The sequence below is a fragment of the Bacillus rossius genome, chromosome 17, assembly GCF_032445375.1.
Source record: "Bacillus rossius redtenbacheri isolate Brsri chromosome 17, Brsri_v3, whole genome shotgun sequence".
In the NCBI taxonomy this organism is placed as follows: Eukaryota; Metazoa; Arthropoda; class Insecta; order Phasmatodea; family Bacillidae; genus Bacillus; species Bacillus rossius.
This window is the reverse complement of record NC_086344.1, coordinates 11,383,431-11,405,011: the sequence shown is the minus strand read 5'-3', so window position 1 is coordinate 11,405,011 and position 21,581 is coordinate 11,383,431. Positions and strand designations below refer to the sequence as shown.

The window sequence follows — 21,581 nt, the reverse complement described above, 5'->3', positions numbered from 1 at the left end:
TTAATTTCTTGTAGAATCATAAAATCTGGTGGTTGGATGTTATGTGTAGTGTGAGTACATTAAATACAAATTTAGTAGTTTGAAGACAATTTTTCTCTGGCTATTCTGGAATCCTGGAGTGCCCCCTCCGAGGTGAACCTCTGGATCCGCCACTGCGCAACAATAAATTCAAGGATTCGTCAAAGGAATATTTATTTAACTTCTTTGATTATTTTTTAGGCTCAGTAAGATGATGGACTAAATGAGCTATTCTTTTTTTTTTACAATCTGCGTACAACGTCGTGTGCCAGAAATCACGGAAACATTGCCGCCGTCAGTGCTTCTTCATTTGTGCGAGGATCGCGTCGAAGAGCAGGGGTTTGACATCGATGGCCCACATGAAGTCCAGGTGGTTGAACTTTGGGTCCGGAACCTGCCTGGACTCCTTCACGTTGGGCAGTTTACTTTCCAGCTCCTTCACGTCCTGGAGAAAGAAACAACGACAAAGTGAGATTTGTCTTATCTCTGAAGAAGTCTTGCAGTTATCCTCCCAAACATATGCTGCTATATAAAAGTATATTCACAGTCGAATGATTGTGTGTACAACAATGTTTTCATACACAAATATAAGCAGGGACGCAACAACAGGGGGGGGGGGCAAGGGTATTTTATCCCCCCCCCCTCTTAAACCTTGAAGTGGAGGCAAACGGGGGCAAAGAAAGTGCTGTGTAATCAATTTTTAGATAATGAAACTGCTTAAATAGCACCATTTCCCACATTGAAATACAAATTTTCCCGGGGGAGGACCCCCGGTCCCCCCGCTTCAATAGGGGGGATCGATGATTCTTTATAAAAAGGTATATTGCACCCCCCTTTTAGAAATTTAGTTGTTGCGCCCCTGCTTCCAGTCAATGTATCTGTGGTGTTTGTTTAAGTATCTAATATGCTTGGTTCTCTTCCCAACCAGGGGTGTACAAAGAGGCGAGAGGTGGGGATGAATCACCCTCCCACCAACAAATGGAAAGAATTTTTACAACAAACAGAAGTGGAAGTGATTCAACCCCCGCCCCCTCAGTTAGGGATTAGTAAATGCTGCGTAACGACTCATGCCCGCTGAATTCCCAGGCCATTAACGGATGGATTAACAGCGCCGAAGGAAGGAAGGCTCTAGGGTAGAGGCAGGGGGGAGGGGTGTGGTGATGTCAGCCGCGGTAATGCGCGCGTGACGTCAGAGGCCAGACACCTGGTGTGCATCGCAGCCTTCTCTCCCACGTGCGACCGTAACGGGGCTAGGATAGGCTAGGTTAGGTTATATTACGCTAGGTTAGGTTAGGTAAGGTTAGGTTTGATTGTGGTATTTCGGCGTTACGGTACATTTAAGAAACACACACAAATTCATTCAGTTGTTATTTCGGTGTTGTGGTACACAGCAGTTTTCTAGCTGTCGGCATTGTGGTCAATTTTGACATTCGGCGTTGTGGTAACGACCCGACCATAACACTACCACTGTCATCGTACACATTCATGATTGTTAAAAAAATTAACTTCCTTTATGACAAAGAACCAGTACTCAAACGTTTTTTGTACATATTTTGAATGAATCTGAAACTTATTAAAACCATTTTATTTGAATTTCTGGGAATATTCTATTTGAAACGTTTGCTTCAATTGGACATTGCTGTTTACTTGGCTTGTTTTCAAAAGAGTTCTTTTACAGCTTCATTAGCAACCTCATCTTTAAAATGGTTCTTGCATTATTTTATCGGCGATCCAAGCTTAATTTTGGCTGTAAATTTATGTGAGATGAAAAAAAAATTGTTGGAAATCTTTGTCGCTGGCCAAGAAAGTTGTGCCATCAATTAGCATTTTTTTGGCACAATCTTGAATTTTGAAACATTAATTTTACCAGTAGTTTTGCAGCTAAAATTCAAACTTTTTCTGCTATCTGTACATTCCAAATTAATCTTTGTCAGGCCAGTCTCCCCAATCCATTCCCAACGCTAGATCTTATTTTGCCAAGTCTTTTGCGAGTCAGTCTGTGTATAATATTATCCCTGCTTGGACGCATGCCCGTCGCCTGTAATTCTCCCTCAAGCCGTGACAAGAACTGCTATGTCCTGCAGGCTCTCAGGGCAGGCTGTTTCTAAGACCTTGCCTGACGTGAGCACTCCATGGCATGATCTCGGGTAATTTTCACCAACGTCCAGTCACGCCTCCGAGCTCAGTAGAGCCTCGTTCCCACTGTCATCGCAGTTTCAACCCCTCTTCCTTTCACCATGCTTTCCTACCCAGAGCACTGACCGGCCACTAACCCCGGCCGGGGTCGGCCTCTCTCAAGGTCTCGACAATAGTCTTCGATAGTACCGCCTCTGCCCTCTTGTGGCGCATTTGCGAGTTATTTCTCCTGGGTTTTTGAATGCCCGCTAAACGCCTGCCCCCTGGCACCTCACACCACAATCAGTGCCCCGTAATTCCTTTCCAAGTCACCAGAGTGCTGCACTAGTCCCCTCCATAAGCTCCATGCTTTCGAAGTCGCCTCATGCGACCAACATCAACTTCGAGATATCGAAGTCAGTATTTCTCGACCACCCCCTCGGAAATCTTTGGAACCTTTCGGTCCGGAAGCCGAAGTCCCTCCTCTTTCTATCGAAAGCAATCGCCTGTTTTAATTACAAGTCGCTACCGCCATGCAGGGACTCTGCGCCGGGTTAGCAGACTGACCACCTTGGATCATTGGCCAGCCAACAAGACTTCAGTCGGTCGCCGTATGAAAATATAGTCGGCCAGTCAGGGGATGATTTTCCTAATTTTTTAATATAAATAGTAATTAGTCAGTATGTGTGCCTAGTAGAAAAAGTTATTCTTTGCCAAATTTTCTAATTATTTTAGATAATGGAAACGTCCACGGCAACCGTGCTTGTTTGGTACTGTCTTCGTCTCGCATCCCGGCAGGCTCCAGCTACCTGAGCGCTACGGGCTACTTCCCTGTTTGGTGGGTTTTTGCCAATATTTTATTCCCCGACCATCACCGTTTTTGGTGGGCATTTTTGCCCACCTACTGACTGTCTGTGAACTAGTTCTGACCATTTAGGATTCGGGCTTGTTAGCAGACAGGGTTCAAGAGCCGGGAGCGGACATGACTACCGACTCCTCGCTTCCTTCCTCGGGGACCCAGTACCGACTAAGGTGCCCTGGTAGCATGTAACACGTCACCTTCGGCCAGCTAACTTCAAATTTCCACACTTCCAAAGTAATCTCTACAGCATGACAATGATATTACTCCATTGAATAGACTGGAACATCCGAAATTATTTCTTACGAAACTTTAATAACTATAAACATTAAGATTTAAAAATCTGGGATTGTTTATTTCAACATTTTATTGTTACTGATTCTGTTAACTAAGCCAAATGAAACATAATGATAACATTCTAATTAGGACCGGCCCATAAGTTAAAGGTTATATTTTTAACATGTTTGTCAACCCATTCATTAAAATGTTATAATTTTAATATATTTGCCAATACATATATGTCAATTAAATTACTCTTTAACCTGTTTGTTGAAACCATTATTTGTGGGTTCATGTTCACTTTATTAATAGTAAAATAAATGTAGAGGCACATACATATAGACGAAATCGCATTTGTTATTCTTTTGCATTTGAAACTAAAAGGGGACATCCCGTTTCACCAGGAGGAGTGTGTAACAAAGTATAACCGAATAAACCAGCGCTCTCCTGGACTCACCTTGACGGCGGCCATCCAGTCGTTGCTGCTCCAGTGCAGGTAGACGGGCGCAGTGATCTTGCTGAGGTCGTAGTCGGGTGCGTTCAACGAGCCGTACGTCAGCAGGTTCTTGACGGTGCCGTAGCTGTACCGCCGGAACTTGCCTGCACCAAGCACCACACGTCACACTTCCAGGCGGGCAGGTCGTCACACGGCTCTCAGAGGCACTCTCCCAAGGATGCAAGCCTCACACTTACCTGACCACATCCCCTGCGAGTAGTGGATCAGCTGGAAGGTCGACGACCCTGCGGGTGCGTGGCCCGTTATGATCGGCAGCAACGTCTGCGGAGAGACACAGGCGTTTTGCACTCCGAACACATACAACAACAAGCATGAAGTTTACTTTGTTTTATGTTAAAATTCCTTAATTACGGATAAAAATGATCAATCAAAAATTATTTGTGTGCTGCGTGTTGAAAGAGTGGGTGTGTTGGGTGTTGAATGAGTGTGTGTGCAGTGTGTTGATCGAGTGTGTTTGATGGGTGTTGAACGAGTGTATGTGTTCTGAGTGTTGAACAAGTGTGTGTGTACTGAGTGTTGAACGAGTGTGTGTGCTGGGTGTTGAACGAGTGGGTGTGTGCTGGGTGTTGAACAAGTGGGTGTGTTCTGAGTGTTGAACAAGTGTGTGTGTGTACTGAGTGTTGAACGAGTATGTGTGCTGGGTGTTGAACGAGTGGATGTGTGCTGGGTGTTGAACGAGTGTGTGTGCTGGGTGTTGAACGAGTATGTGTGCTGGGTGTTGAACGAGTGTGTGTGTGCTGGGTGTTGAACGAGTGTGTGTGTTCTGAGTGTTGAACAAGTGTGTGTGCACTGAGTGTTGAACGAGTGTGTGTGCTGGGTGTTGATCGAGTGGATGTGTGCTGGGTGTTGATCGAGTGGATGTGTGCTGGGTGTTGATCGAGTGTGTGTGCTGGGTGTTGAACGAGTGTGTGTGTGCTGGGTGTTGATCGAGTGTGTGTGCTGGGTGTTGAACGAGTGTGTGTGTTCTGAGTGTTGAACAAGTGTGTGTGCACTGAGTGTTGAACGAGTGTGTGTGCTGGGTGTTGAACGAGTGTGTGTGCTGGGTGTTGACCGAGTGTGTGTGAGCTGGGTGTTGAACGAGTGTGTGTGCTGGGTGTTGAACGAGTGTGTGTGTTCTGAGTGTTGAACAAGTGTGTGTGCACTGAGTGTTGAACGAGTGTGTGTGCTGGGGGTTGAACGAGTGGATGTGTGCTGGGTGTTGATCGAGTGTGTGTGCTGGGTGTTGAACGAGTGTGTGTGCTGGGTGTTGAACGAGTGTGTGTGTTCTGAGTGTTGAACAAGTGTGTGTGCACTGAGTGTTGAACGAGTGTGTGTGCTGGGTGTTGATCGAGTGGATGTGTGCTGGGTGTTGATCGAGTGGATGTGTGCTGGGTGTTGATAGAGTGTGTGTGCTGGGTGTTGAACGAGTGTGTGTGTGCTGGGTGTTGATCGAGTGTGTGTGCTGGGTGTTGAACGAGTGAGTGTGTTCTGAGTTTTGAACAAGTGTGTGTGCACTGAGTGTTGAACGAGTGTGTGTGCTGGGTGTTGATCGAGTGTGTGTGCTGGGTATTGACCGAGTGTGTGTGTGCTGGGTGTTGAACGAGTGTGTGTGCTGGGTGTTGAACGAGTGTGTGTGTGCTGGGTGTTGATCGAGTGTGTGTGCTGGGTGTTGAACGAGTGTGTGTGCTGTGTGTTGAACGAGTGTGTGTGTTCTGAGTGTTGAACAAGTTTGTGTGCACTGAGTGTTGAACGAGTGTGTGTGCTGGGTGTTGAACGAGTGGATGTGTGCTGGGTGTTGATCGAGTGGGTGTGATGGGTGCTGAACGAGTGTGTGTGCTGGGTGTTGAACGAGTGAGTGTGATAGGTGTTGAATGATTGGGTGTGCTGTGTGTAAAACGAGTGTGTGTGTACTGAGAGTTGAACGAGTGTGTGTGCTGGGTGTTGAACAAGTGTGTGTGTGTGTGTGCTGGGTGTTGAATGAGTGGGTATGCTGGGTGTTGAACGAGTGAGTGTGATGGGTGTTGAACGAGTGGGTGTGATGGGTGTTTAACGAGTGTGTGTGTTCTGAGTGTTGAACGAGAGGGTGTGATTGGTGCTGAACGAGTGTGTGTGCTGGGTGTTGAACGAGTGGGTGTGGGGGTTTTGAACGAGTGAGTGTGATGGGTGTTGAACGAGAGGGTGTGATGGGTGCTGAACGAGTGTGTGTGCTGGGTGTTGAACGAGTGGGTGTGCTGGGTGTTGAACGAGTGGGTGTTATGGGTGTTGAACGAGTGAGTGTGATGGGTGTTGAATGATTGGGTGTGATGGGTATTGAACGAGTGTGTGTGTTTTGAGTGTTGAACGAGAGGGTGTGATTGGTGCTGAACGAGTGGGTGTGCTGTGTGTTGAACGAGAGGGTGTGCGGGGTGTTGAACGAGTGAATGTGCTGGAAGTAAGGGCTCACGATGTTGAACTGTTGCTTGTTGAAGCCGCACGCGAGGAACAGCATGTTGCTGCACAGTTCCTTGATCATGCTGTTGTCGTGGCAGGCGATGGCTGACACACTCGCGATGAACGCGCTGGACGGCATGAACTCCCCGTTGCCCATAAGGTTCAGCAGCGTCTGCAACCATTTGAAACACGTCAGTGGCTCACCGCTCATCAGTCACATTGATTTTTTGTGTGTCTTGAAACCGTTGATAATCATGGAGGATCATTAAACAAGCAACAGTATAGAATAATATACATAAACGAATGACATAGTTGCAGTAAACCTGTTGAACAACTGCCTGTTTCATAGGAAATACGTCATCATAGGTACACTCTCAACTACATGGTCAGTCTAGAGATATTTTCAAATGTCTCAAAAATATTTTCAAATTTCCTCGATTTTATAATCAGTTAACTACGCTAACCCACTGCAGGAAATGTCTGTATTATTTAGTGCTTTATGACAAAATTCTATAAAGGTATATTTCTCAAATATTTCGTTTATTTATTTGTTACCTGCGAGGATTTGTATGAATCCAACCAATGGATTTCTGTGTAAGAATTAATTCATACGAACCTCGTTAATATTATCTGCTTCTCCAGTTCTGCGGTGTTACAAGAATTTTTTTAAAATTCTTATTCACTTGTGTAGGTACTGAAGACTATTTAAAGGGATCTTTCTTTATTACTTTTAATCTCTATTTAAAGCAAATTTCAATGCAATTTTTTCTATAAATTTCCAAATACAAACACAAAAGAAAATTCTGCAATACTCATGTGTTAAAAATTAAAAAAATAAAAATTGTATATATAAAGGTTGCAAATAAAAGTCTCCCAAATGATGCCTGCATATTGCAAGTCCCACATGAATGTGATGGAAAAAGTGCAATGTTACACTTGTGGCTATATTAAAAATGGGGTGTGGCTGTTTAATGGACACGGCCGTGTGTTGTACGTGAATACGTGTATGTAACAGGTAATATTTTCTATACAAAATATAAAATACGCTATTTTATGTATATTATAATCATGATTTTTTTAAATTTTAACACCACATATATTCACTGTAACTATTTTACACTAATGTTTTAAGTATATATGCGATCGATATATTTTGACGAGAACTGACGATTGAAATTCAAACGAACGTCGTAGCTTCTCCGAGTCAAAATTTACACTAAATGTAAATCTCGAAACGCAGCAAAATGACCTCAAAATGGCGGCGCTTCCCCACCAACCACGCGCGATGCATCACAGTCCTCACTTAGTGTAACGAATTCTTTTATCATTTAGCTATCCAGTGGTGTATTAAAATTTGGATATAGATGATAGATATGTGGCTGCAATACCAAACTGTTTCCCCCGATTTTGTTATCAATATTTTTTGGATTGCCTCCCACTTTGGAAGCAATTTTAAAGAGATATTCACATCAAAATCTCCCAAATGATGTATGCATTCTGCAAGTCCCACATGAACATGATGGAAAAAGTCCAATGTTATGACGTGTCCCGGCAACAGCATCCAGTGCTGGGGTGACTTGAGGTGGGGTGTGATGTCCTCAGTCGTCACTGTTGAGCAGCTCCCGTAGTCGGCCGTCCGCCGGGCAGAGAGTGGCTGTGGCTGGTCCTCTTGCTGGGCAGGGATAAAGGAAGGGCAGGGCGGGAAAGGCCCTAGAGCATAATCCTCGAAAGGCCGCTCCAGGAGCCTGCTCCTTCCCTGAGTAATGACACAATGAATCCCACTTATTTGCAATCTGCAGCAGGCGCCATCTATCGGCACCGGGTGCATCACCATTTTACAGGATACGAGCTTAGTCATAGAGATTTAGGTAAAAAATATCCTGCGGTGTCAGGGCAGCCATGTTTGTTTCAGGGATGAGCATGTAGCACTCGCACAAGGTGGCCGAGGCCAAATGCAGGACAAGACAATTACACTTGTGGCTATATTAAAAAAAATCCAGCAGCCATAATAAAAAAAATTGCTTTCTACAGTGTTAGGATGTCTAGCAGTGGGATGTGGCAGATCTGGCTGGATGCTGTGGGTGGACCCGGGGTTAGCCACAGTCGGCACGGGGACACTCACATCGAGGCTGTGCTGGAAGGTGGACATGACTCGCAGCAGGGGACTCTTCAGGTTGCTCATGAAGGCGACGGGCGCCAGGCTGAAGTGAGCCCGGATCTTCTTGTTGTACTCGGGCCGCGAGGAGGCCATGGCGTAGAAGGAGGTGGTGCCCATGGAGTGGCCCATGTAGTAGAGGCTGCTCTGGCCCGTGCGCTGCAGGGCGTAGTCGATCTGGGCCGGCAGGTCGTAGTAGCCGTTCTCGTGCCAGCTGCAACATCACAGGTCACAACCTACGCTCACTCGCCACGCCAGGCAGTGTCCCCGGCCAGGCACCGAGCCAGCCGTGCTGGTCTACCGTCATGATGCTATCTCACCTCAGGGGAAGAGAGATAGCCAGGTAGTTTGGACATGTATCGAAGCATTATGGGCCCCCCACATCTTGAGGGTTGAAAGGGGGTGGAGGAGCAAATTTCTATTTCCCGCTGGTGTAAGGAGAACCAAAATTAATTTACTTAGCTTCGCTTGTAATTCCATTTCCTCCCAGGTAAATTAGATAAAAGGCTGAATCCCCCTTTTATTCTTAAGTGCTCCTAGAGTAGGCCTACATTGGTTGTTTATTCTTTGTGGGCCCCCACCCCAATTGTCTTTTATGAGGAAAACCCAATGTGTTTGTTTTCCCCATAGTGCCATTGTATTTTCTTTTTGCTCTCTTAACTCGACCCACCCAATACCTGATTTCTTTTTAGGTGGTGGTGATGGGGGGGGGGGGGGGGGTTGGGGTCCATTTGTAGCAACGAATTTTCTGAAATATGATAAATCAACATAATAATTCCGAGGTGCTGCTAAGGCATTCGGGCACCGTCCAACCCCGGGTTGAAGGGGGAAGAGGTCTGACCCCCCAATAATTCGGAACATGGAAAAATAGATTTATATAATTTTTGAGGTATGTACTACAGAAGCATTTACTTCCCCTAGATACTCTTCCCAAATGTTTTCATCCTTTCTCCTTCACTGTAGAACAAGTTCTTGGTGGTTTGCTTCGTTGTGGCATTTGTTTCCCCAGCGTCCATGAGCCCTCCCCCCCCCCCCCCTTTTCTGTTCCGCGAATCCTCTACCGTGCTTTTCGCCTGTTTTGGTTCTTGAAGTTATACTTCTTTAGGCACGTTATGAAAAAAATTATGAGAATGAATTTTTACGAGGCGTACGCAACATTCAAAGAAATTTTCGCAGGATGAAATAAAGCTAGGTACATACAATAAAGCTAAATACAAATAAAAATTATACATACGGTTTTAAATCTTATACTTTATTGATTGGTTTTGAATTCCTTGTTCATGTAATGAAAAACTCTTATTTTTGTACATATAAATTGTGTTTATAAACTTTTCCAGGTGTATTTTCAAGTGTATTTAAGTAAGTGAGGTTATGTTCCCGTATTTATTACGATGCCAGATCGCTTGTTAGCTTCCATTGCCGCAGGGAGTGTCTGGAGGGTTTAGTAGTACCTACCATCGCCGTTTTCATTGGAGACTTTGTGAGATGTTCCCATATGTGCAATTTATTTGATTTATAAATTATAAATGATTAGATATTTGTTTAACAAATAATTAACATTAGTAAATTAGAAAAATATCACCACATTTATTGATATTTATAACTAATTAAAAATTATCTGGATTATTTTACTAAATTATATAATGAATTTTATACACATGTTTATAGTAATATTGAAAAATGAGTATTTATTAAATCTTTCATATCATTGATTTTATACTTTTCCAACCATATTCATAATATCACTCCAGTAATTTTTTTCTTCTAATTATTTGCCAAAATTAAAGTTAGTTTTTTTACCATGTCAAGTAAGTAAACTTCTAGCGCGCGTATATTAGTACACATGCTCATTTTTTATTTAATTGTTCATATTTGTAACTTTAATTTTAAAATACTATTTTATTTCATTTTTATATGCTTTATGTTCATTAAATCATTGTTCATAAATTTTATTATAACAAGTAATTTTTTTTTGTGGGCAGATATTCCCAAGAATCTAAAAACAGTGATAGCTATTTAAGTTAAATATAATGGTAAAAAAACATAAATTAAGTAAAATATATTTATATTGGATATACACCATTGCTAGTCTACATTGTATGTCATAAAGAAAACATAAAGAATGGTCAAAGAAAAAATAATATACAAACATACATAAAACCATCCAAAATATGCCGACGTCAAATTTTAAATATATAGACATTACAGAGAATTCCGTAAAATGAATTAGACCATTATCACAGCAGGGATGAACATAGAAGGCTGATGACGAGACAGTTTCAACAAAAACAGTAAATACAGACCAATAACCACCTTTGACGACACAGGGATGGAAAAGAGGAACCCAAAGATGACAACACATAATCGGGACAAGACACCTACAATACAGCGATGCACACGTGAACCCAGCGATGAAATCAAACGGGAATTCTAACATCACAATGACGACTGCACACATGAACCCAGGAGGCTTCCTAGGACGATCGGTACACTCCGGTTTTAATTCCTGGTCGGCGATCCTTGTGTCAGTTGTTTTACATAGTTTCCCGAAGTAATTCTAGGCACATTCAGGAATGTTTCCTCGCTAACAACCATAGTCGATTCATTTACCAATATCCCTGATTCGTGAGTGAAGATCCACCCCTACCTCCTTGTCGAAACATGTATACTCCAAAGTAAAAAATATGAATGTAAAAAACTAACTTGATAAAGGTAGCTAACCTGAACTGCCAGAACCTCCTGTCTGTTGGCTTCAGGGAGACGTGTTTTCTGGCATACAGATTTCCTCTAGTGTTTCCGATCCACACGTCGTAGCCTGCGTCAGCGAGAATGAAACCTGCAACAGAAACAAAAGTTAGTTTTGGATGGTATTCCCACTCGGAGCTCTACCATATAAAATTGTTTCGTTTCCTTGATTGAACAAAATGCAAAACATATTTTAAATAAAGTTTTTTTGGATCCTCATTTAGTTTTTCAATTATTAAATTAGCGAAAAATTATAAGTATTTACAGTTTAATGCAACACCTAACTTAAGAATTCTTTAAATATTTGAACTGAAAGTAAAACGCACAAAATTAAGTTCTAAAACCATTAACCAATGACTTCAAGGAACTACAAACCTTACACCTCTCATTACATAATTATTATATAGCCTTAATGCACGCTGCAACCAGTTTGTGATCAGTAATGCAGCTAGCTGACCTTCTGAACCCCCGAAGAGATCCAGTTCAAATCACTGAAGCGCTCGATCGCGGTCATTCGCAGCCTCCATCTGGGGGTCGGTCACTCACTGATGTCCTGCCGCCGTATCTCATTCCCAGTTAGCCGGCTCTCTATTGTCTCGTTCTCTCACCTCAGGCCATCTTCAACTGATTCTTAGTTCATCCCTTAACTGGTTCTCAGCTTTTGCTAGCTCCTTCGCATCTCGACTTGTCTTCCAGTTGTGCAACCCCCTGCCCGCTATGTCTGTGGCAGTTACACCTGCTCCACAGTTATTTCTCTCCCTCTATGGACAAGCTAGTACCATCTAGCAATCTGAACATTCTCTAATGCAGTCCACTTTTGGACTAGTAGTCACAATCCCAAGCTCGTGTTGACTCTTCTAACAAAATTTCGGATCAGTGATAACTCGGTAATTCGCCCTTCATCCCTGACGTCGTTGCTGACTCATTGTCGTGTATCCTTGACAGCTTGACCTCGGGAGAAGCTAACTATGACACCATTGATGACTAATTAGTGTACTGTTGTTCTTGCGAAGGTTCCCCAAACACTGCGTCACCGGCTGTTTGGGACTGCCTCTATATGTGCCGCCTCGGGTCGCTGACGTCACAGCCTGTAAACCTTTGTGTTCTCCGCGGGTCTCGACCCGCCTGGAACCTAGTCTACACAGCTATCTGGTGCTTCACAAATATCTTCGCTTTTGCGAAAATTGTAAATAAATCCATCAGTAGTGTGTGTGATGGTAACTGCCGTACGCCCAGTTACTTGCTTGTATGTATACAGCTGTCAAGACATGCGTGAGTAACTCAGTCGTTGACATACCAGTTCATTTCCTTCCCATGAGTTAAGTTCTTTTCCTTCTAACAGTAATTTCCCTTCAGGAGACGGCTGATTCAGTGCACCGAGTTGATAGCATATCGAGGCCTTCATAACACAGCTGGCAAGGTGTCAATGGAAGCAAACAGTTACCTATAATTAATCAGTGGTGGATGAAGGTAAACTATTTTGTTAGGGACGAAAGTCGGGCACATTCGGAAGAACATACACGCCAGCCCGGTTATCGAACTTCAATATAGTTTAAACAGCAATGTTGCTTCGACAGCACTTCTAGGAACATACCTGGGGACTTCTCGCTGCCCGCCAGCACCCACACGCCCGAGCTGCACATCAGACCATGCTGCAGGAACACCACGGGCCGGTTCCTGGACGGACCCGCCTTGCCGTACGGGATGCGGTGGAAGGTGATGATGTAGCCGTCCTCCGTGGTCACGGTGTGGGTCTCCGCCGGGTAGCCGTTCTTCGCGATCAGCTCCGCCTGCGCACAGTTTTGTTTTCCCGAGTGCTCGTACTGCTGAATTGTTGAACACGGATGGTGGCCGAGCCGAGAACAATGTACGCATGCATGCATACACGAGCTGCAATGCCAGACCTTAAATGTCTCTTCATGCAGGGCCGAGATATAGTACAGAGTAACTCTAGAGCATATACATCCACCAGGACATGACAAGAAGACATACATCAGTTCAATAGGGTTTTTACCCGGGACCCCCACGGGCATGGATAGGATATGCCGTATACGCAACCAGAGAGGTGTTAGAGATACAGCTATGTCCAGAGGCTGTGGCTATCCATCCCAGCTTGGCTCAGAGTTAAATTACTTAATGAAGCAACCCCAAGCAGGCATCACATCTGACTGACAGGGATTTCATCATCGCCCGGGCGGGACTAGGGGCCGAGTACCGAGACTTGGTGTAGAACCCCGAGGCCTGTAAAGGAGTCCCAGGACCCACCCAACTTAGACACCTCCTTCACCCCCTGCCCGCACAGCTAATCAGACAGTTGGCTGCATTCTAAGCTCTTAGACCTTTTCAGCACTGCTGGCACCTACCCCATTCTGCCACATCACACTGGGACCCCTCAATCACCCAGTGAACCTTTGTTCCGGTAGAGGACTATCCAAACCTCTGCTAGCTGTCCAGGCTATTATTGGAGCTGTGTCGTCGCTCACCACGTCAAATCCGCATAGGGCGAAGGAACCCTTCGAGTCTGCTCCAAGTGATCGGAGCACCACCATCCCAATCAAAATCCAGGGCCTAGAGGAAACCTCAATGGGACACAATTCTATCTTTCATCGATTTTTCCTGTACTACTACCACAACTTGCTGTCTATATGGCATGAGACCGTTCACCTTAAAGCTAACTGACCGCCACACTTCAGATTTACTCCACTGGATGTCCTCATCTCCTCGGACTACCCTCCGACCTGCCGTACCTCGGCCTGATAGGTCGACAAGAAGACATGTTTTCCGGAACATGTTTTCCAGAACTTGCCCGGCTTTCTGCACCTCCTCCATCCCTGTACCTGCACCTCAAAGGTAGAATCAGGGAACAGCTGATAGATGTGTTAGAATAGGCCTATAAAATCTTCGGCACAAGCTTGTTGCCTATCTCAAGGATCCGTATTGCTTGAAAGCACGCCCCTCCACCTGCCTAGGCAGGGTTCTCAGGTTACACGAGGACAATCCTGGTTGCCCTCATGTACTTCGACAAGAAAACAAATTATTCCGACCTTATGGCCGGGGTTCTCTCGTTACCCTCCCACATATGCGCCCTAATAGGGTAGGGTGGGAGTAACATTCCAGTTCTCTTTGATTAAACATTTCAGAGCTTTTAAGTAAACAAAACTGAAAGGGATCACTCCCTGTTGTTTATCGGGAGGGTATTAGAGCTTCGGCGCCGACCAGCAACTGGGGCCACCAACCCAGCATAGACGCCGCCTCAGCCCCTCTACCACACTCAGCTAACCATACAGTTGGCCTGGGACCCCTCAAAACACCCAGTGAACCCGTGGTCCGGTGGAGGCCTATCCAACCTCTGTTAGCTATCCTGGCTAGTACCGGAGCTGTGTCGTCGCTCACCACATCGACTCCGTATTAGGCTAGGGAACCCTTGGAGCCTGCTCCAAGCGATCAGAGCACCACTACCAAGTACGAGTCCTACCCAATCAGAATCCAGGGCCTTGGAGGAAACCTCAGCGGGACACCATTCAATCTTTCATGGATTCTTCCCATACTACTACCAACTTGGCGTCGATTCGGCAGACCGTTCGCCAGCAGCTAACCGTCTGCCACTCTTCAGAGTTACTCCACAAGATGTCGTCGTCTCCTCGGACTACCCTCTGACCTGCTGTACCTCGGCCCGGCATATTTACAGCCGATTAAGACCCAGAAGTGCCTGAACTCATCCGGCGGCGATCGCTGGAAGCCCTGACTAGAAGTGACAGACCAACTGTGTGTATGCTGGAGGGCCTCGGGGTTACCTCGGTACCTCCCCCGACCACTGGACTAGGGGAATGTATCACACCTAGTCGAGCAGTTTACAGCTCTTTTTTAAGCCTGGTTGCACCCGAACACAGCGGCAGTTTTCTTGGTCCGTCCATTACCATAGGCCTAATCCATTCACTATGGGGCCCTTGCAGCCAAAACGCCGAGGCTCGGCAGTCGAACCCCCCAGAAAGATTTCAAACACATCTGCTTTTGCCCAAAGATTCAGCCAATCCACCATTTCTGGTCCCATACATGCAATTGAGGATGCACTGCGGCAGGGTTACGCCCGGCATTGTCCTCTTCAGTTAAGGCGATGCTATGACCAGAGGTTGAGGCTACCCATCCCAACATGGCCACCACGATTCACCCCCAACAGTTGTGCCCATGTGGAGGCAGAGGATTGCCACTTGGTGTGGAGAGGCTATATATTCGCATCCTTGCGCCCATTCCATGAACCTGTTGGATCATGTCTCGGATACTAGAGCCGGCAACAGCTCAGACACCTCAAATGACAATCACCTTCCCCGCAGGGTCAGGTCCACTCCCGCCCGAAAATAAGACAGATATAAGTGGAGGGAAAATGATGTCAAGAAACCCCACAAGGCCGCACACAGACAGGCCATGCGCTAGCGGTGGGAGTTCACCCGCCGACACGACTGCCAGACACGTGTCTCGTGTTCGAAACCGTCAGGTCGCTGTCGAGGTCATGACACCAACTCGTAGGACTTCGTCTGTTCGAGTTTCATTAACATTTTCTGGCACTTACTTACAGGGGCATCAAAGGTTTTACTGCGACCAAACATTAACCTACCATTAGTAATTTACACATCGGTGTGTGTATGTCTAATAATTAGAGACCGGAAAAATTCGCGAATTCATTTCGCGATAGGCTAAAATACAAATAGTTATACCTCAGTGCTGCCTCTGTTATAGGCTCACAACTAACCTGGGTCAATCTGGGCCAATGAGAAACACCCAACCAAAGCTTTATCGAATCACAGGCTGCTATGTTTGAACGTCTCACAAGACAGCAGCCAATGAGTGGGTGGCATTTGACCGAGTGTACGTAGAACTATGGAGTTCATCCTGGAGATCATTAAACCCGCGAATTTTTCCAGTCCCTACTAATAATAACACGTGTTCAAACCTAATTGGCATATTTTATAACAACAGAATTTGTCTGTTCCTTTGGCTAGAAAGTCAATTTTGCTGCTGTATAAAGTCTAAATCATTATTTACTATGGTAAAACATTTGAATAAGTTTCCTTTCAAATTTTCTTCTACTTTACAGACAATCCCCCTTTTTTTTTTTTTTTGGTTGTTTGGCTGCCGAAAGAATGTGACTGGGTTGTTTGTGAACTGCCGAAGCTAGGGTGCTGGATCAGGCTGTCGGGCGCCAGGCTGGGCTGCAACTCACCGTGTCGAGGTGGGCGTCCTGCACGTAGCGCCTCAGGAGGGCATCGTCCGTCTCGTTGGACGCCTGCAGCGCCGCGGCGCAGGCCAGCACGGCAGCCAGCGCGATCCAGATCCTCGACTCCATGGCTGCAGCAAGACGCTGGCGCCGATAGTCCACCCCCAGGTTTTATACCCTTACGCCGAGCACGCATTCGCGCACTTCAGCTTCACCGATAACTCGACAAATGCGTAGAATGCTATCAAAGTTTCAAGCAAATCACGGTGAAGATAATGGTGGAATAAACAATTTTGAGTTCAAGGACAATTTTTCGGGCGAAAATTTCAGATAACCTTTTTAATAACAATTGTAATTTTTTTTTTAGTGTTAATCTAATGTAAATATGGCCACGAAATAAGAAATCACGTGGAATTTCCCTGCTGTGTTCCAAAGTTTGCACTTAAATTATCTTTCTACATTACCTATTATCAATTATTATCAGTTACTGATAAAACACCTAGATCCACTGCTTACCATTGCGTATTTAATACCCACACATATCCACTAAGATTGGTATTATAATTAAGATTTAAAAAATGACGAAAAATAGTATATAATAGGGCCTGCTGACCTAGGCTTCAAGGCTTTTAGCTGGAGGAACTGATCGTCATCTTTGATTGTGACGTCACAGTGACCATCTTGGACTCAAAATGACTCAAAAACTACTCAAAATGACTCAGCAATTTCTAAAAAAATATCCCCATTTCGAGGGTAAATTCCCGTTTTGAGGGATAATTGCCCGTTTTATTCCTCGAAAATTAAAAAATTCGGAATTCGATTAACCTCAAAAGACTTTTGCCATAGAAATAACCGAAATCCTACAAAAAGGCTTAAATTACCCAATGACAAGCCACCCTAAGCCTCTGGCGGCCATCTTGGATGACCTTGATCTTGGCCATAAAATTCAAATTTTTTAATTTTTCACCTAGAAATTCGGAAAAAATTCCAACAAATATTAAAATAAAACTGGTTACTTCAAATGTTTAGTTACCTAATCGATTTCAGTACTTGGTTCGATTCCCGGTAAAAATTAACATGTAATTTATAATAATATATTTTTAAAAATCTTATCAAAAATTTAAAAAATAATAACGATTTCTTACATTACACCCACCATATTGGATTATAGATCGTTGCAATTTTCGTTATGGCCGCCAACTTTAAAATTCGTTTTTTATGATAGAAAATCAGAATGTTTTTTTAAAATTTATAAAAAATTAATAAAAATTTATGTAAAAACATTTCGCCATCTTGGATTATAATGCCATGACCACCATATAGAAAATCTTTATTTATATCAGAAAAATTTGAAAAAAATGTTAAAATTTATAAAAAATAAATTAATCAAATTTTAATAAAATATAATTTTAAAAAACGCACTTATATAATGGAATCCTCAGTTCAAACCCAGCGAGGGCAAAATATAAAAAAATGGCGACAGATCCGTCAGCCAAAGAAGCCGCCGGCAGACTGACCTCCCACCACCAACAGCATGGTACGTATATCACCAGTAGTTTGATGTCACGTCCGCCATCTTGTTTTCGTCTGTTGGATGCCGCCATATTGTTTTCGTCTGCTAGAGTGCGCTACCACCATGTTAGTTTAAGTTTTACCTGCTAGAGTGTAGTAATTAATTATTCCTGTGATGCCTTTCATCTTTAAATTTTGACTGCATCTTGGAAATCTGTATTTATTTAGCTAGAAATTCAAGAAAGATTCCAAAATTTATTAAATAAATATGCAATTAATAAACTAATTTAGTCGATTAGTTCCTGTCCTTCGATCTATGGCCGATGCAAAATAATTTCACTTTATATAAAAAATAATAATTTAATTAATTATGAGAAGCTTAATTTCCTCTACTACCAGCCTCTAGTAACCAGATGATAACATATTGACCACCATCTTGAAAATTTGTAATAAAAAACCTAGAAATTCGGCAAACATTGCAACATTTATAAAAAAATCACTTATTAAAATAATGATTGGCACATTAGATTTACGTTTTTGTTTTAATTTTCTCGGCTAGTGATAAGTATAAACATAGTTTAAAATAAGTTTTAAATTCTGTTTCCCGTGGAGTTTATTAATCATTCACTTTACGAAAAACAATACTAGACAAGATACCTGTCCGACGAAATAAATACATGTTGCACTGCCTAACATGGAAGTCTATTTTTTTTTCAATGCATGAAATAAATTCCAACAAATTCATGTAAAATGCTATGCGTGTAGGCCAAGTGTCTTCGAACCATGAGTCCAGGTCATGATCAATGTCAGACGTATAGGCCAGACATTTCCGAACCTCAAGATCGTCTTCGTCGATAGCTAATGTGACATATTTCAAGCAATCAAGACAATGTCTTCGAAATGTCAGACCTAAAGTAGGTATCGATAAAACCAATTGCAAGCATTTAGACCAACAGAACATGTTTTACAGTTACAAAAGCACCGATAATCTTTTATTTTCTACTCAAATCTTGAGTGCATTGGCTCGGCACTTTACTTTTCTATGACTGAACGTGTGACGTCAACATGTAGAGTTTTGTAGGTAGAGACCTTTGTCACTAGGCTACAAGAAGTATAAAAGGAAAACATGATTTCAAATTACATCACAGGTAAACAGTAGTACTAGTGACATATGGTACTAAATTTAAATTTTAAAAAAAGTTTTACACAAGGTACCATTTTTAATTCTGGGTTTTGCTTTCAGAGAGTGCCACATTTTAATTTCAAAAATTATCTTATTCATAGCATCACTATGAGACATCTGTAGTGTTAATGTAATCTGCTAGAGAGTGCTAGTGTCGTTCCACTCCTCCGACGCCATATTGGATTCAGTGCCCTGCCATATTGGATGGTCCCTAATATCTTCAGTATTGTACATAGAAAGCACAACCTTTCAATTTCTAAACTTTTTTTTTTTGGAATTTGAAAAAGGCACTATCTTGAATGTAGAGGTGTAGGCATAGTGTGTAAGCATTACATATTGTGCATTGGATGTGTGCAGGAAATGGATGAGAAAGTTTCCAGCTTATTTCTGGCTTTGTATCTTAAATTTTATATTTTAATTTACAGTGCAATCTCTATCCTTCCTCCATTTTTTTATTCTCTTTAATTTATGAAACAATGGGTAGACTTATAGTATTGTGTAGACTCTCTCACTGTTTCCTCGAAGTGATGGAAGACAACTTGTAAGTTGTTCCTGATTGGCAGCGCGCCACGGAAGTCCGGCTCGAGCGCTGTTGGGGCAGGAGACCAGGAGAAATGGAGCTAGGGCAGGAAGTCAGACGAGAGTCTGCTGGGGGTGGGGGGGGGGGTGCAACATTAAGCACATATACTGAGGAGACCAGGAGAGTGCCAGTCGGCGGGCGAGCTGGTGGCAGAGACGACTCGTTGAGCGAGCCCGGGACAGGACACCCTACAGACTCTGGGGCGAGTGTCTGGCCAGACTCGATGGGTTTAATTTAAAGTTGGTGGAGGCTATGTGGCTAAAATAATGAATTTTGAGGCATTGTACATGCCATATAAATGTTTCAGAATATTTTAATGTTGTAAATAGTTGGTCCAGTTAAATGTCATTTTTGTCCTCAAGTCATTTTAACATTTGTTTGCCTCAGATATTGTATTATTAATATATTACTCGCTTGGCTTAGTCTCATTTGATGTATGCGAGTTTTCTATTCATTCCAGTCCTTGCTATTGTACATTTTGGAGGTAATAATTATTTCAAACATGATTATTCACTTTGTTTATTTTTTTCAGAATAATATCATTTCGCTATATGTCAAAGTTGATGTACGACTTGTTGGTAATAATCAAAATGTTTTTGTTGATAAGCAGATGCCGTGCGCGTCCTTGAGCGAGTCAAGCGTCAAAGAAACTGTACACGAGACCTATTGAGTGCTCGAGATTATATTTGCAGATAGTAAAATGTGCGACTCTCTCAAGCCATTTATTTGGTTTCTGTCGAACATATCCCTTTCTTGTTTCCCCTACCGGGAAGTACTGTAATTTATAATGTACATAAAAGTACCATTTCATGCAAATTCACACTAAAAGAAAATTCATGCACTTTACAGTGTTACCTGCAAAACAAAGCAGAAATTGACCTCAGTGGGTGCTACATTCTAGCTACAGTTCTAGGCTTTGAGCCTAAAATTAATATGTGAATAAATTTCACGAGTCGAGCTAGCCTGTAAACATATTGCCCATTAATGTGATTTGAATTACAGCGAATATAACTGGCCATAGCTAATTTAATGGACGGCCAAGCAGATAACTCATCCGGGATTTAATCCCAAACACACCTAGAACCCTCATTTACAGCCCAGTTACCATACAAAAAATACAGGAACTTGTCCTCGGAGTGTCGACAAGCACAGACACTATATTAACTTTAGAAATGAAGAATTTATATTATTTTCCTTTTGAAAAATATATGGAGGTAAGATAGTTTTGTCTACATTAAGGTTCAGAAGTGAGCAAGCCAAGAGCCATAGAAAACAAGGCATCAAGCTATTAATATCTGTTAATTTGAGTTTTCTTTAAAAATTAGGGTTTAAAGTCGACCAAAAGGGACACTAGTGTTTTTGATGTTGAGCAATTGCCACAGTTAGTAAAAGGATGTTGCAAAATTTTCAATGTATCCAAACAAACCTTACTTTTCAGGACCATATGAACCAAGCATTGAGGTTGATATGTTTGGTGATTGGCCATCATGTGGAAAAACCCTGGAAAACATGCTAAGACATGTAAAGTATAGCCTACATCACATTGCAGGTGAAATGCTAAATACCTGAATAATTTACTTGTTCTTGTAGAAGAGAATAATTTACGTAGTCAAAATTACTTGCAAAAAGTTGTCGTTTTATGTTTTGCACTTAGAATTATCAATTTTGTGGTAAAATATTGAACTTAAGTGATATTTAACTAAATACATATTTTTGACGCTATATTATTTTTGTGGAAGTACCACTATTGAACTAAGTACTGGAATCGATCGAATAAATCATAATTTAAATAGTATTTTTAATGATTATTGGAAATTTTCCAATTTTTATGGTTCATAGTTACAGATTTTCATTATGGTGGCCAAGATTGCGGACGCAACAGAAGCTGACAATCTGGTTATGACAGTGCTGCACTCTAGCATAGCTAATAAACCAATATGTTGGTAGCACTCTGTAGCAGACGGCAAGAAAAACCAAGTTTGCGGATCTAATGGCTG

General features: G+C 42.9%; 1 protein-coding gene across 2 annotated transcripts in view; it reads right to left on the bottom strand.

Moving 5' to 3' along the window:
- The window catches only part of LOC134540619 (lipase 3-like), a 51,742-nt gene extending 33,919 nt beyond the window's left edge, over positions 1-17,823 (bottom strand). Inside the window, exons 1-9 of one of the 2 annotated variants that reach the window (XM_063383459.1) lie at positions 17,732-17,823; positions 16,316-16,550; positions 12,692-12,887; positions 11,074-11,188; positions 8,320-8,566; positions 6,211-6,369; positions 3,965-4,049; positions 3,729-3,871; positions 176-463 (exon numbers count right to left, since the gene is read on the bottom strand). In XM_063383459.1, the coding sequence (XP_063239529.1) occupies positions 314-463; positions 3,729-3,871; positions 3,965-4,049; positions 6,211-6,369; positions 8,320-8,566; positions 11,074-11,188; positions 12,692-12,887; positions 16,316-16,438 (1,218 nt within the window). In that variant the 5' untranslated portion in view covers positions 16,439-16,550; positions 17,732-17,823 and the 3' untranslated portion in view covers positions 176-313. Of the gene's footprint in view, positions 1-175; positions 464-3,728; positions 3,872-3,964; positions 4,050-6,210; positions 6,370-8,319; positions 8,567-11,073; positions 11,189-12,691; positions 12,888-16,315; positions 16,551-17,731 lie in introns of those variants that run through there. The other variant, XM_063383461.1, reaches the window with a different exon arrangement.
- Positions 17,824-21,581: the final 3,758 nt, after the last annotated feature.